This window comes from Etheostoma spectabile, chromosome 5, assembly GCF_008692095.1.
Source record: "Etheostoma spectabile isolate EspeVRDwgs_2016 chromosome 5, UIUC_Espe_1.0, whole genome shotgun sequence".
Taxonomy (NCBI): Eukaryota; Metazoa; Chordata; class Actinopteri; order Perciformes; family Percidae; genus Etheostoma; species Etheostoma spectabile.
The window spans coordinates 12,367,060-12,385,736 of NC_045737.1; the positions used below are offsets into that span (position 1 = coordinate 12,367,060).

At 41.2% G+C, this 18,677-nt stretch overlaps 1 protein-coding gene and 2 long non-coding RNA genes across 3 annotated transcripts in view; 1 reads left to right on the plus strand and 2 right to left on the minus strand.

The window, feature by feature from the left end:
* cemip2 (cell migration inducing hyaluronidase 2) overlaps positions 1-17,668 on the minus strand; it is a 31,632-nt gene extending 13,964 nt beyond the window's left edge. The window contains exons 1-9 of the mRNA XM_032516038.1: positions 17,409-17,668; positions 14,649-15,000; positions 13,378-13,518; positions 12,627-13,194; positions 8,372-8,541; positions 6,585-6,776; positions 4,157-4,326; positions 2,529-2,741; positions 885-1,090 (exon numbers count right to left, since the gene is read on the minus strand). Of these exons, the coding sequence (XP_032371929.1) occupies positions 885-1,090; positions 2,529-2,741; positions 4,157-4,326; positions 6,585-6,776; positions 8,372-8,541; positions 12,627-13,194; positions 13,378-13,518; positions 14,649-14,982 (1,994 nt within the window). The 5' untranslated portion in view covers positions 14,983-15,000; positions 17,409-17,668. The remainder of the gene's footprint in view (positions 1-884; positions 1,091-2,528; positions 2,742-4,156; positions 4,327-6,584; positions 6,777-8,371; positions 8,542-12,626; positions 13,195-13,377; positions 13,519-14,648; positions 15,001-17,408) is intronic.
* LOC116689482 (uncharacterized) lies at positions 4,342-5,773 on the minus strand. Its single transcript, XR_004332002.1, has 3 exons — positions 5,763-5,773; positions 5,228-5,231; positions 4,342-4,764 (listed from the first exon to the last, which is right to left on the minus strand). It is a non-coding gene; the product is annotated as an uncharacterized LOC116689482 (long non-coding RNA).
* Positions 9,169-10,528, plus strand: LOC116689485 (uncharacterized). Its single transcript, XR_004332004.1, has 3 exons — positions 9,169-9,180; positions 9,528-9,534; positions 10,427-10,528. It is a non-coding gene; the product is annotated as an uncharacterized LOC116689485 (long non-coding RNA).
* Positions 17,669-18,677: the final 1,009 nt, after the last annotated feature.

Here is an 18,677-nt window from a genome sequence, read left to right on the forward strand (position 1 = left end):
CCGTAACAGTGCTTTCTTGCTTCTCTCACAGAGACACTTCTCTTGTTCTTGCCGCTACTTAACCAAACATCCCGTGGAGGGTAGAGGTTGTTTGTGCATGGATAAAACCGCCCTGCTGATATCGCTCACACCAATACTAACTACAGTATCTGTTTCACACGTTCATGGGCCCTCTGCCTCCTCTCAGGGTTGTTTACACTATCACCAGATTTCCCACACAGACACCTGACAGAGAGTAAAACACTTTAATGTCAGTGGGGAAGATTTAAAAAAATGGCGCTTTTCCTTTGTGTTGATTCGACCCCACTGGTCAGTGGTCTCAAAGATAAGGTAGCTGCTACTTTACAGTCAAGATGTTGGCTTATTTACAGCTCTCAGGACTTGGCAAGTGCCTCAACTATTATCTGTCATTGCAATTAGCCTCAGTCTTCTAATTTACAAGACCCCATGGTCTCTGTGTTGCAGCTGCAAGACTAAAACATAGACCATGAGTACATGATGGTTCAGAAAGTCTGCACTACAACCACATAACTTGTAACACATAAAAAACACTCTTAAATGTAAGTGTAATGTATTCATGTTTCTGAGATGACCATTTTAAACCTGTGTGTGCACTTACAGAATAGTTAAGGATCTGTAACTGACGTTAAAAACTATTCAAGACCATTAAATTCACTCTGATGGGTGTGTTTATACAGCATATATACTTGTAAATAATTGATTGTTACACCCACAATATAACTGTAGAGTGCTGTAAAGTAAGAAAGCACACGTTGCTAACAGTGGATAATCTTTATGAATGTGCAGAAACTCATGCTGTCTTTTATCAGTTTGCTCTGCACTTGTATCTCCAACCAGAGACACACAATGTCAGGATCCCGTACTTGCACTCTGTGCTGGGTGAGGGAATGTAGCCCTTGTAGACTTTGTCCTTGATGCTGGTGCAGAGCGTCTCATTGCGGTCAGTGGGCAGCAGAGTCCCGGGTCGAGTCAGCAGGCCAAGGTTGTGGTAGAAGGTGTTACGCTGCTCAATCCCATCCTCAAGGAAGAAACAGTGACCCAGGGTGTCATAGCCTATAGTGTTCTTCACCTGGGTCAAAGAAAGAAGGCCGCTAAATATTAAAAAATTCAATATGCGATAACATTGTTGAATATCTTAATAACAATATAACTTGCAATAAATAAACGGATATTAAAGTGTACTCAGTTCTGCCTTTCTGCTGCTTTCAGTATTCTGCTACAATACAACAAATTGCTTGTTGAATTAGAAATAAAAATATTGGCCACAATTATTTTACTGACCAAAGTGAACATTGCCTTGAACATAAAAAAGCACCAATAAAAAAAGAATGACAGTTCCAGTACATTTGAAAGTGAAGTTTTCTACTGATACTCTTTCAAATAACGTCTGTCGCGATATGCCGAAGCCTTTCGCAATTTGTTTATTGCGCAATGAAATCACGATAACGATAAATAAATAATTTAAAAAAATATATATATTGTGCAGCCCTTATAAAGAGACTATTTATTTTTTAGAGTTCTTGACAGGAGAGAAAAATGAATACAGTACTATATCCCAGTAATGGCAAATTTTCCCTTTCCAAGGAAGAAGTAGTTTGCACCTAATGAAAATATGCAGAAAAGTCCTGGTAAATAGGAGGGCTAAGACAACATTTATTAGTCCATCTTGGAATCATCAGCAACCCACAAGAAAAAAAAAAAAAAAGAGTACGTTCCAACTGCTAGATGTGCATGCCTCTGTAAAACTTAAAATTCCTGAGATAATTCCCTACTCTGTCTATTTTGTTTTTATTAAACCCATTAAACCCATTGAAGCTACGTAGAGAAGAACAGTGTCAAGAAAGCTTTTGAAGAAGATACACAGCAAGAGTGAGAATATGTACATGGTCAGTGTGCCAGAAGGGAAACAGGGAAAACAGCAAACAATGTCAAACTGTGTAAATTCCATTTCCTCGTTGCAGATCGGAAGACTGCTTTTAATCTAATGGCCTCAAGGACAAAAGTTGAACCATCACCGTTTGACGTCAGGAGGGAGCATAACTCTCACAAACATACACAGACATTGGGATTTTGCAGTTGATAGACATACCAGTGTGAACATGTCATATGGTTTCATTTATCGAGCAAGTATATAAAAATATTATCATTGGTCCAAAGAACGGGACAATATGTAAACTAGTGTATCTCTTCCAAGGAGTCTTCTAGACAGATTACTTTAAATGTAGAAAGATATGGGACAGGAGGGTTTTAAGAGAGCGATTTAAGGAAAGCAAGGAGAGGGAGAGGAAGAAAAAGAAATGAGAAAACAAGTCATTACAGTAATCCAGCGATGGAGGCTGTAATTGATGAGCATTCAACTGCTAACATCACATGGTACTTATTACTGTCAGCTGTCTTCAAATCCTCCAAATAAAGATGATTTCATTGTCTACAGCTGTCTTTTATTTGTCCCCATATACATTTTAGAATTACTCATCATGTCACAGACACACACACACTTTACTTACCAGCAAGCCGTTAGTGGTGTGGATGGTGAGGCAACGGGAGAAGGAGTGGTGTATGGAAAGTCCGTCCACATAGGTGGGCTCCCGATAGCCTCCCCTCTGGTCCACATCCCCGCACATGTGGAAGTGGAGGGGGTAGCGCCCTTTCTCACGCTGCTGGCCCATGTTCTTCAGCTCCACGTGGGACAGATGCACGGATGAGAAGTTACGAAGGATCTGGCAAAAGAAAAGCCAGAGTGGGAGGTTAAGATGCAAAAGAATGGCGGATTTTAAAATCGATCAAGCAAGAAAAATTAGTTTAACCGCTTAAGTAAATCACACTGGCCTTGTGGGGGGCAACACAAGGTTCACATTATGTTACAAAAGCGGGCTGACTGTCAAACCACTCTGGTCTAATTAAAGGTTTAGGTCTACTGTATGATTCTCTGCGTTTGTCTATGACCCCACTGGGATATGAACTTTTGCTCTGTTGTAATCATGCGCCAGTGAGTCAAACTGTACCAAAACCACTGACGTTCCTCTTGATGAATAAGAGATGCGAGCAATAGAAGCCCAAATTAAAAGCTGGACACAAATGGACTGGGGAGAAAATAAAAGTTGAATGATGAATTTCAACAAATAATGCAATCTGAATCTGCTGTACAATGCTCCCTCGGAGGTATTTATGTGGGTATGGCATAATCCACACAGTCTGGTTCTTGTTAAGGGGGTATTGGCCTTCCAGCTAACTGTCTCACTCACACACACAGATTTCTACAGTAGCATGTTTCTACAGTATATACGCTGCACATGACACCTCAAGACAAATGCTTGCTGTACATACATCCAGACAAAGACATGCACATGCCTCAGTTCTTGCATGCATATACAGTCCAGATGAGTATTGCATGAAAAATATGATTGAGGAAATATGCAATGGTGAGTGCATTGTGTGTGTGTGTGATGGCTTGGATGCTGTGGTCTATTAGTTTGGGGGTGGGGAGTTCAATCATTTTTGAGGCAGATTGTGTAATATAATTCAATGTGTTTTTGTTGGAGACAGTTAATGTGGTAAAAAAAAAAAAAAAAATGGAAGGAAAAGTGTTTATTTTGTTTAGCCTGAGGGAGGTCAGTTACATAGAGCCTAAGGAATGTTACTGTGGATTTTCCATAAAAAATGAATGAAATTGGACTATCATTAAACAAATTACAGTGAACTCATTGCCTGTATAAAGACCCATGTAGGTCAGGGAAGAGAATGCTGCCCCCAGTAATGGCCGGGTGTGACCCATATCTTCAGAGTTCAGATTTATAGACTTTGTCTTTTATATAAAATAAAAACTTGAAATTGTAGAGGCAGAGAGGAGGAAAACAGAGAAAATGGGAGTGAGAAAAGTAGTAGTTCTCCACACAAACTGACCTAGGGACATGAATAACCCCTCTCATTTAGGACGGCGTATAAATATAGAACGTATGAACACTTTCGCGCTGCAGTATGGAAACTGTCACGCAGATTACTGCAGCCACAGAATATAAAGTCATGCTGAGACATGGAGACACATACTTCAGCAAATACAGACAGGAAGCACAGTTTGAACAAGGGACTGTGCTGTAAACTAACACACACAAACACACACACATATAAGACACACCTTGATGTGGCCTCCATAAGTGTCTTGGTTGTAGAACTGGCACACATTGTCTCCATAGCATGAGCTTTCCATTTCCCCGTAGATGAAAATGTTTCTGGAGAGCAGCGCCACTTCAGCACGCATGTCGATGCCATCTATGATCTCTCCAACATGGTTATACTGAGGTTTCCCTGGGCAGGACAGACAGGTAGATTGGTGGTCATATGCTACAACTAAGTGATCATTTTCAAAGAAAAATCTGATGCAAAACTGGAGGAAAACCTGGAAACGGTGAAAGTCATTACTTTGTATGATTACAAATGTCAATCACTGCATTCCAAAAAAAAGAATAACATAATATGGCTTCAAATTATTGTGGAACCTTTATCAGGTGGCACAAGTCCTACTTAGACTCAAACCTTTTCACTAAAACACCAGGTTAATTATCCAGCCTGTCCATATACTGTACATACCTGTAGTAATAGACACTTATCATTCATACCTTGCACTCTGTAGCACATGTTATTTATTGATACTGTAGCACATGTTATTTAATATGCATTTCATCACTTCTGGATAGACACTAACTACACTGCGTTGCTCTGTACTTGTGACAAGTTGAATCTAATCTACCAGTAATCTAAAATGTTAAAACAAAGGGGGTAAGCAGGCGTCCACGGAGCATAGCTCCTATGGCGCCATTTCAATGCTACAAAGCACTTACCCGGCATTAGCATTCCATTGGCTGCCATTCATTTTGGCGCCACTTTGACAGCAAATAACTTTACATCTGAAGCGTTAAAAACTTAAGTTGTCCATTCTTCATTTGTAAAGAAACACAACAATGTATAAAAGGCTCCATTACCTTGTATCTCACATTATGGCTCCGTAGCAGATGTTTTTATAAAAATAGGCTAACGATTGTGTCATAACCACGCGACTTGCTGTCGCATAGTCGACAAATCACCGTACTGTCAGGAAAGCACGCAGACAGTTTCGACTTACATGAGCCGTTTAGGTTTAATTACTAATTTAACTAGCATTTTAGTTAGCAATAATTAGCCTGAGCCTATTTTATCTACTTACATATACCTATCTATGCTCTCCGTCTCTGCAAGATTGGGAATGATTGAGATTTCTCTTGGCACAGCTACCAAAAGACTTACAACTTTCAGACAGGTTGCTCACGTCACATCTACATCTTCAAGCTAAGTTGGAGGCTGCGCAGTAACGCTCAGCCATCACTGAAAAAGTGCTTCTAATATCCTTCACTGGTCACCGTCCAGAACAACGGGATCTGTTGGTCCATTTCTTTAACTGTCTATGGTTAAAACAAATAGGAAGTGGCATTTAAACTTAACTAAGGTATTTGGTTTCCAGAAACCGTGGGCTTCCAACTGTCAAACCACAGAAAGTATGCCTAGCAGCCCACTTAAACGTAAACATCTACCCATGCCACAAAACCAACCGACCAAAATAATAAACATGTTAAAGTAAAAGGTAATCTAATTCATATGAGACACAAAATAATCAGCTCTTGAACGATGCGGAAAGTACCCATGCCTACAGTGTGCGGCTGCCAATGATAATGCAAAGCTCCAGCTGCAATTCCTTATGGTAGCAACACAAAAAACTAGGCATGCACACACGCAAACAAACTCTAATACCCCCTTCTCTCCAGGGAAGGGAGTTGGCGTTTGTTGACAACAGTGGAATGAGATCGGGAAACATGTCCAGACGGATTGTTGGAGAGAAACCATTAGAGGAGATGAAGAAGATAGGAGGATGTGAAGCAGAGGCAATGTGTCCAAATCTATAAAACCACTGTGGCTATTATACCACAAGACCAGTTACTATTAAAAACATAAGCTGAAAATCTCTTTTGAGCCTCCTCCAATAACCTTACATCTCCATATCAGCTTAACAGGAAATTAGATCTCTCTGGACCTCAGCATTAGTAGCACATCTCTGCCAGTCATTTTTGTTGATTATAATGACAAATTGGTGTAAGATCTTCTCATGAGCTTTCAAATATGAAATATCTGCAGTAATTCCCACAGATTAGAAAGTAATTTGTGGCGCTACAAAGGGAGGTAAAAAGATAAATAAAGAATTCTCAAAGAAGGCTGGCTTGCCCAGGGCCAGGCCAGCATAGCTGCGTCTTTCTCCCGTTGCGTCCTGCTGTCTCTCCTACCTACACCGGCCCCCGCACCCGGTCCCTTCTCCCCTTTCTACCTGCGTGCACACTGTGCGCAGTTCTGCTGAGGAGAGAGGGGAGGGCTCTTTTAGCATTAAAAAAATAAATTAACAATAACAAAACTCAATGTGTGGCGGCCGGTGTAAAAAGCTGAAGTCAGACTACAAGCCAGTAGTTTACCCTAAAAAGGTCAAACACTGATGGACAGTTTTAGTTTGCACACACACACACACACACCCACACACCCCTCACCTTGTATCCTGACCTGCCTGCTGGTGCAGTGAGAGCAGGGCAACAAAGTAAACTCTTCAGCCTGGTGCATGGAGTAGTCTGTGCTGGCAACTACAATCTGATCCCCGGGTTGCCAGGTCTGCTGCACTTCGTCCTGCAGGTTCAGCACCACCTGGTCCACAGCATCCACCTGGAAGCCTGAGATGGGGAAACCTGTGAGGGAGGAAGGGGGTCACTTCAATTAAAAGAAACTTGACAGACAAGAAACAAAAAAGGATGTATAACCTATTATACCTTGCTGTAAAGTATCTTATGAAGGCTCTCTTCAAGCAAGATAAAAATAATATTGTTACATGTTTCCATTAAAACTGGAGCAAAATAATATAACAAAAAGATTAGTCTATTCATTCTTAATACCCATAAATTAGAAAGGAAAGACATGAGGATAACAGGGTACATTTGTTTTTCTACAGTACACCGACCAAATACCTCGATATCGATGCCACAACGATATTGTAGTGTTGACTAATGGTGATCTTTTTGATAAATAATCATCAGTAATGTGGATACAATGACTAAGTGGTTAAAGGCAAATAATAGAACAATTACAACTTTACTGTAATGCAGCCTTTAAAACCAGGAAAAGACACCACATATACTATATTACGATATCCAAAATCTAAGACAATAGATAGTCAGTGGGCAATATCAACCAACATTGTTGTGTAAAGACACCCCCAGGAAGCCATAATTTTCTACTTTATGGTCCACAGTAAGGTTGAGTCACTGTCAAATGTATTTAAAAAATGCGTGGACATGCACGGCCGCAATAATTAAAGCCAGAGGGTGTGCTAGCGCCTCACCCAAACCCCACATACACACATTTACAACTGCCTGAAGACCTGCTAATGGTCCTAGCGGCATGGTCACAAAACAACTGTTGCTCAGTCGGGGACAAGAAATGTCTTTCATGTTCAGATGATTGATCTGTAAAGCAGCTGGAATGTGGTAAACCTCATTCGCCAACCTGTCACCTTCCTCTAAAGCCTTTATCATTTTAAAGTTAGAGAAACCTGTCAATTTCACCTGAACAGCTTCCATGCTACTAAAGCTTGTCATTGTGAATAATTACAGACAAATACCATAGAACTCAAAGCCTCGTTCTGACCAAGTTACAAAAACGCATCAGTCCAATTCAAAGTTCAGCATTCCGTCCATTCTCATAGTAATTTACGTAGTCAAGTAATACAAGTAGGTTTTGCTAACACAGACGGCATGGCTTTTACAGATGGCGCGCTGTGGGGGCGTGACTAGGTCACTATTCGGAAAATGGAAAACACTTTGCTCTGAAGTAGGAGAAGAAAGAGTCACAGGAACTGTGGTCTGAGGAACTTAATAATCCCCAAATTGGTCCGGTCGGAACACGAGAAATAAAAAAGGGTTCTAGGAACGTTATGTTCTAGGAACTACAAAAATCCATCCGGTCGGAAAGCGGCTTTAGACGACCTATGGGCGCCCGGCTAGCTCAGTTGGTAAAACACACGCCCATATGTAGAGCTTTATTCATCGACGCAGAGGCCCCGGGTTCTCTCTCCCCCCCCCCCCCCCCTTTTCTGTCCTAGTGATTAAAAGGCAGAAATGCCCAAAAATAATCCTTAAAAAAAAACAACAATTTAGACAACCTAGACAAAATGACAGACGGCATACACTAAGCACTAAAACAAATAATCGCTATACCATTTCTAGCTGCTATCAACACTGAACCATGTATGCTTAATGAGTTTTCAAACTGTCATGCTGTTTCTTACCATTCTTCCACTCGCTGTAGGCGGTGACCGAGAAGGCCACTCCGTCCACGGTGGTGAAGTTCCGTCTTGCCAGAGCTCTCCCTCTGGTGTCGTGGTTTTCATGTTCCCTAACGTCCTCTGAGCATGACGCGTTACCACCACCAACAATCGACACCAAAGCCCACGCCTGTCTGGAGAGACCAGAGGGACAAAAAGAAAAGTGAGAGAAAGACAGAAAAATTTCATTTTTCAGATTACTAGGGATGCTAATTTGGATCTTTGTTTTTCTGACCAATGGCTGAAAATTGTTAAACGATCATCAACTGCTATGGCTGCACGATATGATTTTGTTTTTGTTTTTGACTGACATCTAAAATAATTTTGTAGACATAACAATGGATTTTGCCACTAAAGTTGGTGTTTACTTTATTTATTTATTTATTTCAACAAGATGCAAATTTACCTAGGCATACTTTAAAAGCTGTAGCTACTTTACAGTTGATTATTAGCGGATTTGACTACGGCAAGTTGTGGAGCTGAGGTTTTACAATAACTGACAAACAAACAAGCAGTGGCTACGAGGCAGAGAGCCAGTCGCTAAATAAGTCCCATTAACTTCATGCTTCATCCACACAAAGCACATTGCTATCGCCACGAGTGACATCTGTATTTGGCTTGTTTTCTGTGAACGATGTGGCGACAGGGTAACGTTAAGGTAGAATTAGCAAGTTAAAGTTAGCCAACTAACACTGGCCGGCTGGCTTGGATTGTGGGGGAAAAAATGCATTTGTTTCAAATCGGTAACAAAGACGTAATGAGTGACACACAACGTGAAGTAACATGGCATTTGATTTTGTTTGAGTTTTAACTTATCCAGTGGGGCAAGTACATTTTTCTTCCACTTGCCCTACAAAAAAAATCCACTTGTCCTGGACAAGTGGACAAGCCTTAATGTCAAGCCATGTAAAATGTCAACAGGACTATAAAATCAAGTTTATTTAATATCTTACAGATGTGACAGCTAGTCAAATAAAAGGGTGTGACTTAAAGTGCATAATGACGTTTCTCTGTATGTGTCTGCACGTTAGGCATCAGGGACAAGATGTGCTGATCACACACACAAAATTCTCTTCCACTGAACTAAAGATACTACAGATTAAACCAGACACTAGACTAGTGCAGGGGTATCTGAAAAAGAGATTCACTAGTGTAATGTGTTGAAGAATGCCTGTGATGACCTTGTAGCAGGGTAGCAGGAGGCAACTCAATAGCAGAGTGAATGTCATGTAATAATAAGAAGACAATGAGAGGTAGAGAACTGGAAGGGAAGATCAGGAAATTAAAAAGGACAGAGGATTTCAGGAAGGGTATTAGTATGGCTCAGAGGAATAATGGGCGTACCTGCCACATCCCAAACGCCATTCCAATCCAACTTTTTACTTTTGCTCCAAATCCTCCCATCCCACTTAATTGCAGACTATCTTATAAAACAGGAATTTCAAGAAATGTATTTAGAAAAATTCAATTACAATGATTATAAGAAGGAGAAGCCAAAATTATTTGAGTGGAAGAGCTTGAGGGTGTGGATGGCTAAAGGGATTGGGCGTGCTTTTGAGGGCGTATATGACCTAAAACAATAAAGTGTGCCAAGTGAGTTCTGAATCTTAATTCTTAAAATATTACTTTTTACCAACAAGGTCTGAGTATAAGCAGCAGATTTGATGTCATATACTCCAACACACCTCTGTTTTAAAATCCATCTCTGTTCATAATAATTGCTTGCACTAGCATAATCACTACCTAAATATCTCTTTTTGTAGATTAAAGAGACCCTACGCAGTCTCAGTGCCCCCCCACTGATACACAAACAGGATCCATCTGGGGATCTACTGTCATTACCGCCCCAGTGTGTGGCTGTCGGTGTTCAGAAAGAGTGTTTCACTGTTCCTTTTCGCTACATCCTTGATTATTCCCAGAGGGGATCAATAAAGTATTCTGATTTGATGTTGCCAGCACTTTTAACAACTTCATTGTTTGCCCGGAAATAGCAAGAGGAAAGAGGTGAACTCACTAAAGCTGCACGATATGACCTAAAATCAAAATCTTGATTAATTGCCCATTTTTCCTCGATAATGATAAATGAACGATATTTTTTTTTGTGTTTTTGTTTTTGTCCTCGTAGTTTATTGGCAAGGTTTTTACTGTAAATAGGCTCAAATACTGAAGGTGAGATATTTTATCTACTTCAAAAGTGCTTAGTTTTGGTATTTTAAAATAATTGATAACACACAAAGTGGGAACTGTTATGGCTATTTATACAAAATGTATAAAATTGAAGTGGAGGGCACACATTGCTTGAAATAAAAATGTCTTGTGAAAACAGTCACATTTTAGTTTCATAAAAAATTATTGAAATATCGTCATGGGAAAAATATGTCAACAACAGCTTTAGAATTTTGATGTTGATAAATATTCGATTAATCGTCGAGCCCTACTACAGATCCCCTGCGTGAACGTGTGTGTGTGGGGTTAACAGGCACGAGGCAGGAACCAATGCATTCACGTGTCAGGAGATCATGTATCTAAGATCAACATATATATATACACTGTACATTCAAAAAGGCATTTGGGTATTGTGCTAATTTGTTATTGTTTATTTTAAATCAAGCATATGTTGGAGACACAGGGGTAAAAGATGTCCATGTAACATGCCGTTGGGCACCCAGGTATGCACAGTTTTACAGCACTGACACAAAATGACAAAAATCAATTACAATTGGTTTCTAAGTTCCAGCTGATATTGGTCCGCAACACAACAGGTCTACACTTCATCATTACGCTCAATCCTACAGGTCAGATGCCTTACCCCCCGACTCGTTACGCCCAAAGTCACTCAACCTAACACTATGTGACTTTAATGAAACATTAAACTGCACGCTCTCTCATAAATGTGAGCTACATGTTTCCTCAGAAAGCTTAGAAAAACAATCCCCACATCCAATACATGGCGAGAGGATTAGAAGAGAGAGCACACTGTTAACTTATTGGTACACACACAAGCACCTCTGAATATAACGGGGCTCTATCGCCTGATCCATTTAATTGGATTTGTTTAAGAACTTGGCACCCAACCCCAAAAGGTGAAATGTGATACTGGAGAATCTGGCGCAGCACTCAGCTTTCCAGTCAACCAAGGACCAAACCAGGCTGAGCTACAAATAACTCGGAGTGAAATGCTGCAGCACTTCCAATGAAGGAAAAAAAACAACTCATGTGTGCATATTGTGTGTGAGTGGCAGTAACAGAAGATCCAATGTCATGTAAAGTTAAAATCCAATTCTCTTACTTTATGAGCTTAAAGAAAGCATTAGGGCACATGGATAGCTTAAAGAAAGCATTAGGGCACGTGGACAGGACAACACTCAAACTTCCAGTATCTGTCCTTCTGCATGATGGACAGAAAATTGCCTAAGTCATCACATTTTGCACCATCCTGAAATCTCTGACCCATTATCCTGTACGCGCTTCCTTTTCTGGCAGAACATTATATAGCGGAAACAGGGGGAACAGGATGATGACTATCTAGGAAGAATTCAAGGCAACTTCTTAGATGAAAAGAAAGAAGTATTCTAAGGAGGATGGACCTCGAACAAAATGCTGGTATTGTCAGTCCAAGTAAGTGAGGGGTCTTAACTTCAGTGGTTAAACACAAACACATTAACGGCCTCAGCCCCAGGAGACCCAGAATAAACAAAACCCTCCTACAGACTGGCCCAGACAACACAAACTCTCCAAGAGCTGTCACATTCTCCAACACAGCTGAGAAACAAACCCACGCATATTTTCTTGCAGTTTGACAACAGACCCACTCACCTGGGCAACATCTACAAACAAACCATGTGTAATGTCATTATTTGATTTGAAAAATAAATCATTTAAAAGTCAGCTCCATAGAGCTGGGCGATATGGAGAAAATCAAATGCCACAAAATATTTTCTGACCAAATACATTGATATTAATATTGCGGTGATATTGTAGGGTTGAATATGTGTGCTTTCACAAAATATTTACACAATGAGATTTGTAATAAATGATCAACAGTGATGTGGATACAATGCTTAAGCAGCCTTCAAAACCAGGAAGAGACAAAAAACTTCCAAAACTATCCACTATCTGAAATGTAAGACAATATCTAGCCTTATATGTTGATTTCTATATAACGTCCATACAAGGCGCCAGCCCTTATTTTCCAGATTTATAAATTACCATTATTTACCTGTATTTAAGATCATAGACAAAGCTGCTGCCGAGCTTCTCTTCAATGGCCTTCTTAGTTTCGTCCAAAAGACTTTTGACAGCCGAGTCTCCTACAGCCAGAGCGACAATGCGGCCCGCCGGCAGGGTCCCCAGCAGCTGGGTAAGCCGCCCACTGTCATTACGAGACTCGTGTGTGTCGTAGCGTTCAGACAACAGCACAGCAGCTGTGTCCTGGTCCACCACACGCACGTTGATGCCTCTGCTGAAGTTCCGCTGGAAGGCGTGACCCCCTGTTGCCAGACCGGTGGCCGGGACACTTCGGGTCAGAAGAGTCCAGGAAACCCTCTCGGTGCCATGTAGCTCCAGAGTCCCACCGGCCGCGACGCCTATGAACTTGCGCCCCATGCCAGGCACTTCAGGGACTGCCATGTTGTCAGAGCGACCCACAAGGGCAATGGTGGCGCGAGAGCGGTAGCGACATTTGGGACCACCGATGTGAAGGGCTCCACCATCTTCTATAAGGATGTGCCGTGTTCTCAAGGTTATGTTTTTGGAGCCGTCAGCGTTGTCTGCAAAAACCACCTTACCTGCATAGAGGCAGAGGAAAATTACTCAATTAAATTAAAGTTATTTTGTGCTGTATGTGACATCCACACATCCATAAGATGAACTTAATCTGCTGAAGAATGTCACGCCTCATATTCAATTGACGTGAATCCATCAGTGTTACAACTCAAAATGCTACTTGACATGCACATTGGTGTGCTTACCTCCTGACTGGATGGTTAGGGTATGGAAGGTAGCAGAAGAATCCAATCTGAACAAATGTCCCCTCCTGACAATAACGGCCTTCTCTGGTTGGTGGCCTGGGTTCCAGCTACTCAGGGATGAGTTGTGGTCCGGACAATTCTCTGCACACATGCAGGGACAAATTCCAGAAACTCATAATTTTCACCCTTTATACAGAGATTAGGGGTGGAACGGTACACAAAATTCACAGTTTGGTTCATATCCAGGTTGGGGATCATGGACGGGTTTTTGGTTTCATTCAACATTTTTGGTTTTGTTTGCCTCTGTCTAAGACTATAAGAAACATAAATACTTCTTAGTTGTGAAAAGATATAGGTTTTCAAATGCTTGCTTTCTTCTTTTAAGATTAAAAAAAGTCCACATCATAGACTAAGGCCGTCAAAGACTTAACACCCACACAGTTGATTTCAGTTAAGCTGTCTGACTAGCACTCCGTCAGGACTGTATGGGTGTGTATAGACTGGTTGATTGACATCTTCCTGAGTCTTTTGTTAGATTAGGACCAATGACAGTCGTTTCATTCTTATTTGTAGAAAAGATTTGTGACCTAATAAATCCCCATTGAAGCTCCAGCTCACCTTTAACTGAGCAGAGGTCTAATCAGCCACAATAACTGAAATCACCTGTGTTCAGAGGATTTAATATAAATATTATTTAATTACATATTATTCTATTTAATTTCACGTCACTTACTTACTTGCACTGCAATATTTTTTGTACTATGGCTATGACCCAAACCCAAACACACTATGTACAGTTTCAAAAGAGCACCAATTTTTTCCAGTTTTATTTTTATTTTTTCTCTGCAAGAAAAAGACAGTTTTGGGATTTACTGTGTTGCTGAAATGTCGGCTCAGGTAACGTTACTTTCATCACATTCTGAAACCGCATATCTTTCGCTATAACTCCACCAAAAATGCTTTAGTTATGTTATTTTATTGTCCTGTCTGAATCTGCATGGAGGGCATGTTTAAAGAGACTGACAGCTGCACTTGGCACCTCATCTGTGCCAACTGCGGTAAACCGTTCCATCCCTAGTAACACAGTTGGTAGCAGCAAACATGCGCAGCAAATTGAAAAGCAACGGGTTGCATAAAAAGAGATCTCTGTAATAAGCAAAAGCAGCTGGACTTACTAGAAGTTCTTGAAGATGTTACATAAAGTCGCATGAATGGATACATCTTTAAAAAATGAACATAAAACGTTTCAAATAGTAATTTGTAACACTGACCATCTAACGCGTCTCCAACTTTGAGACTAAGGACGAGGATGAGGGTGAGGAAGAAAGCCCCCATCGACACTCCAAAACAGATAACTGTGTTCTTTCTTTGCTGGAGGCTCTGGGCACGCTCCCTACGCTGGTTCCCCTCTGTCAGGTTGAAAGCGGCTGGGCGCTGTGGCGGGGGCCCGTGAGGTTTCATCGGTGGAGGCGGTGGAGCTTTGGCAGGTGGTGGCGAGCGGACTGGAGCCACCCGACCAGGGACATAACCTGGAGGCCTCTGGTGGTTTCCGTGGGGCGGAGCCACAAAGACCGGGAAGCGGCTGGGGCCATCACCGGTTGGCATGGTATTTGTGTCTTTTACCTGAGAGAAGAAAAATGACAATGTGGATTCTCTGAGGTTGTTTTAGTAGGGGGGGGGGGGGGGGGGGGCCGGGGGAGGGGGTACTGTTAAGACTGCAATTGCAGACTAAAAAGTACTCGATTTACTTTGCACTGTCTGCCACATTTAATTTTGTATCAACTAAAAAAAAACTAAATGTATGACGGCAAACTTTAGAGAACAATTTAGAGCATACTGTAAGCATACGTTGGTGAAATAGCAAAATGATGTGTTAAGGCTAAAAACAAAAGGGTGGGCATAAAAAAGATCAGACATAAGAGGTCAAGACGGAGGAAGAAGAAGACAGTAAAATAGCTCATAAAACGAGGATACAAACAGTAGGAGGTGAAGGAAGAAAAGGGCTGATTTTGGGGAAATGGTTTACTCAAAAAGAGTCAACGTAGAAGTCAGAGTGACATTGGCTGCTCTTGTCCACAGCGACGCAGGAGGTTTTGAATAATGGATCGCAACATTCCTAAGATTAACACAGCCAAAACAGATGGTACCAATTACAGTAGGGAAGGAGGAGAGAGCGCCAGTGCTCACTTTATTTCACACAACCGGAGGACAGACGGAGAGACACACACACACACAAAGAGAGAGAGAGAGAGAGAGAGAGAGAGAGAGAGAGAGAGAAAGAGAAATGACACTGCAGAAAAAAAGGCTTCAATGACATTTTTCTTTAACCTGAACACCCTGTACTACAGCTTGCTTCTAAAAGGTCTTCATAAACAAAAGTCAGCAAGTCCAAGCTTTCACATGTCAGATACTGGCCACATAACTTGATAAACGACCCAATCTTTTTAAGAGGTTGTTAAAGTGCAAAACTGCAACAATTGTCCAAACCGGCTCCTTAAACCAAGTGATGACTTTAAATCATCATATCCACACACACACACACACACACACACACACACACACACACACACACACAGTCTGTGTACAGACTGACACCCACTTCTGTGCCATTCCACAGATACACACACAACTGACCCTTGTCCTGCCAAGCTAATTAGTCATCATTTTAGCCCAGAGCACAATAAACCTCTTCAACTCCTTAACAAAGCAATGTACAGCTAAGGACTGCTTGACAAGGGCTCAGTCATTTACTGTACGTAGGCCACAATATACACTAGGCCCAACAGCAGCTGTTTCACCCACTTCAACCTGATCCCGTTACAGTGTCTCTGGACCAACGATTCGGGGGGACTTCAGCTGATAACTCTCCTGGCATGTCATCAAGAGGGGCATGCTTTATTTTAGATGTCCATATTCTCATTTCAGACAGACTTAGTGGGAGTCCTGTGATGGGAAGTTCCCAATCTGTCTTTATAACCCTTTCTCAAGCTATGTTTTTGTTCACATTCCTCACCATGAAAATAGCTGACTTGGTCCTGCTCATCCGCTACTAACTGACTTTCAGAGCATAAAAGGTATGTGGCCTCACTCACCTTGGGACTATTACACTTCTTGAAAATACACTAATCACAGCTGCTCTTGGACCTCGAGTATTTCCTATTGACCTGGGACCCAGTCATTGCCTCCCTCACTCTCACATTATCCTGATTTCAGAGCTACTGAACTGAAATATCAAAACAGATGTTTTTGGGAAAACACTGGGACAGACCCCCACACATTCATCAGCTGTTCATCCTGTACTTTGGACATCGAAATTAGCAGTGTAACAAACGTGTAAGCCACGTGTTTCCTAAACTATAGCTACGCCTAAACAGAGCTCTCACAACACTTCCAGCTAAATTACCTCACTATTACCACACGCATAGCATTAGTATAGTAGTGAGTGAATTGGCTCGCGTTGATTAATGCGGATGTCAAATAAGGCGTGTTAAAGGGTCAGATTTCATTACTTAGCTATACTTAATGACTTACGTTGATTTATGGGCTTGTTTTGGTCATAGTGACTATTTCCAAACCACCTTTTTTAACAATAAAGAAACACTAACCTTACTGTAGTTATGTTTTTAGAGGGTACTTGGTAATTTATCACAGACATTTCATCACGAAGGATAACCCTAAAGAATAATAAGTAACGTTAGGTCAACTATGAAATGTTTTAAACATTTTTGTTTTCATTACAGTGTCTTTTCTCCACTTTGGCAGTTAGCTAGCTAAGGTAAATTGCAGATGGGACACGTAGTTAACGTTACCATTAGCAACAGCTTCACACTGCATACGACTTTTAAACATTAGCTTGGACCCACAACAAGCAGTTATTTTTGCGTTTTATTAACCCTCATGAGAAGCCTCTTCACAAGAAAACATCCCTTAACTCAACACGGGGAATCGTCTACCACCCCCAACGGTTGACAGACAGACACAGACACAAAGTGAGCGGTTGGACACACGGTGGGCTCGTAAGTTAACGTTACCGTTGGTGAGACTGTCCAGCTCCTCTCCCGCTCTGTCCATTCGCTCTCTGCCGAGCCGTTAAGAAACCGCTGACCGGGGTGATGGTGAGACGAATGAATGTGTTCCCACCCTCACAAGTTTGCTTTTCGTGTCCCTTTTTATATACTTTTTCTTCACATGGTGTTTTTTTTTTTCTGCTGATGGGCTGTCGTCCGCCTGTCGGTCAGCCCCCCCGTCCCACCAAAAGGAAACCAGGCGCGGCTTCAGAAAGAGGAAGTGGTGATGCGTTCAAATCTGTCGGACAAAAAAAGCAGAAGATCCGAGACACATAAAATGTATGAAAAAAAGGTTGGAAATTGTGATGGTAATGATGAAGCTGATGATGATCATGATGTAGTAGTAGTAGTAGTAGTATGATAATGATGATTAGTTTATTCATATGATAAAGCAAACATTGAAGTTTTATTATGTGGCCTGTGCATTTTTATTCCCAACCTAATGTTTCATGAAGGGGGACGAGGCTTTATGAAAGGAGGACTTTCCGAGGAGTCTTTGAATGGCTCACCTAAAGTACTTGAGTGGCATAAATTGTATTGAGGAGGTTTAACACCGCCGCCTGCTGGTAATAACGACACTTATTATTTGTTTCTTTTTTCCCATGTTGGCGCTAGACAGGAGGACAGTTGTAACAATGCTATTAGGTATGTACAAAGCAGGCCAAGGTGATATATTAATACGGTGAAAGAATAAAAAACTTTCAGGAAGGGGCCTAAAAAACGTGCTTAATGTATCATTTCAGATAGAGGGTGAATAAATTGACATACTATACAGAAAAAAAATGCACATGCAGAAAAGGTTCACAAAACAGTAAATTGAAGTGACCTGACTACGCCGCATGTTTTCACTAGCCTTACTCTTATATTAGATTTTCTTTGTCAATTAATGTGATTAAATTGTAGCTATTTTAAAATGTTAGAAAAAATCGGACAGGACTAGTTTTATAATTTAAAGATTTGTTTATGTCCATGTCATGACAAAGATGTGGTCAAAGGATCGCCCTGTTTTAAAATGGTTTATTACTTTTAACCAACAACTACATCTGCGCTATATCCTCAAAAAATAGATTTTGAGATTTATGGTAATTTACCGTTTGAGAATGTGTGTTGAATGATACTCAACTGGTGGCAATGGATACAACTGGTGAACATTGACGTTGTTCCTCTGAGTTATGTGTGAGGAAATAAAAACGAAACCTTTTGCCGAAACCCGGGATCGAACCAGGGACCTTT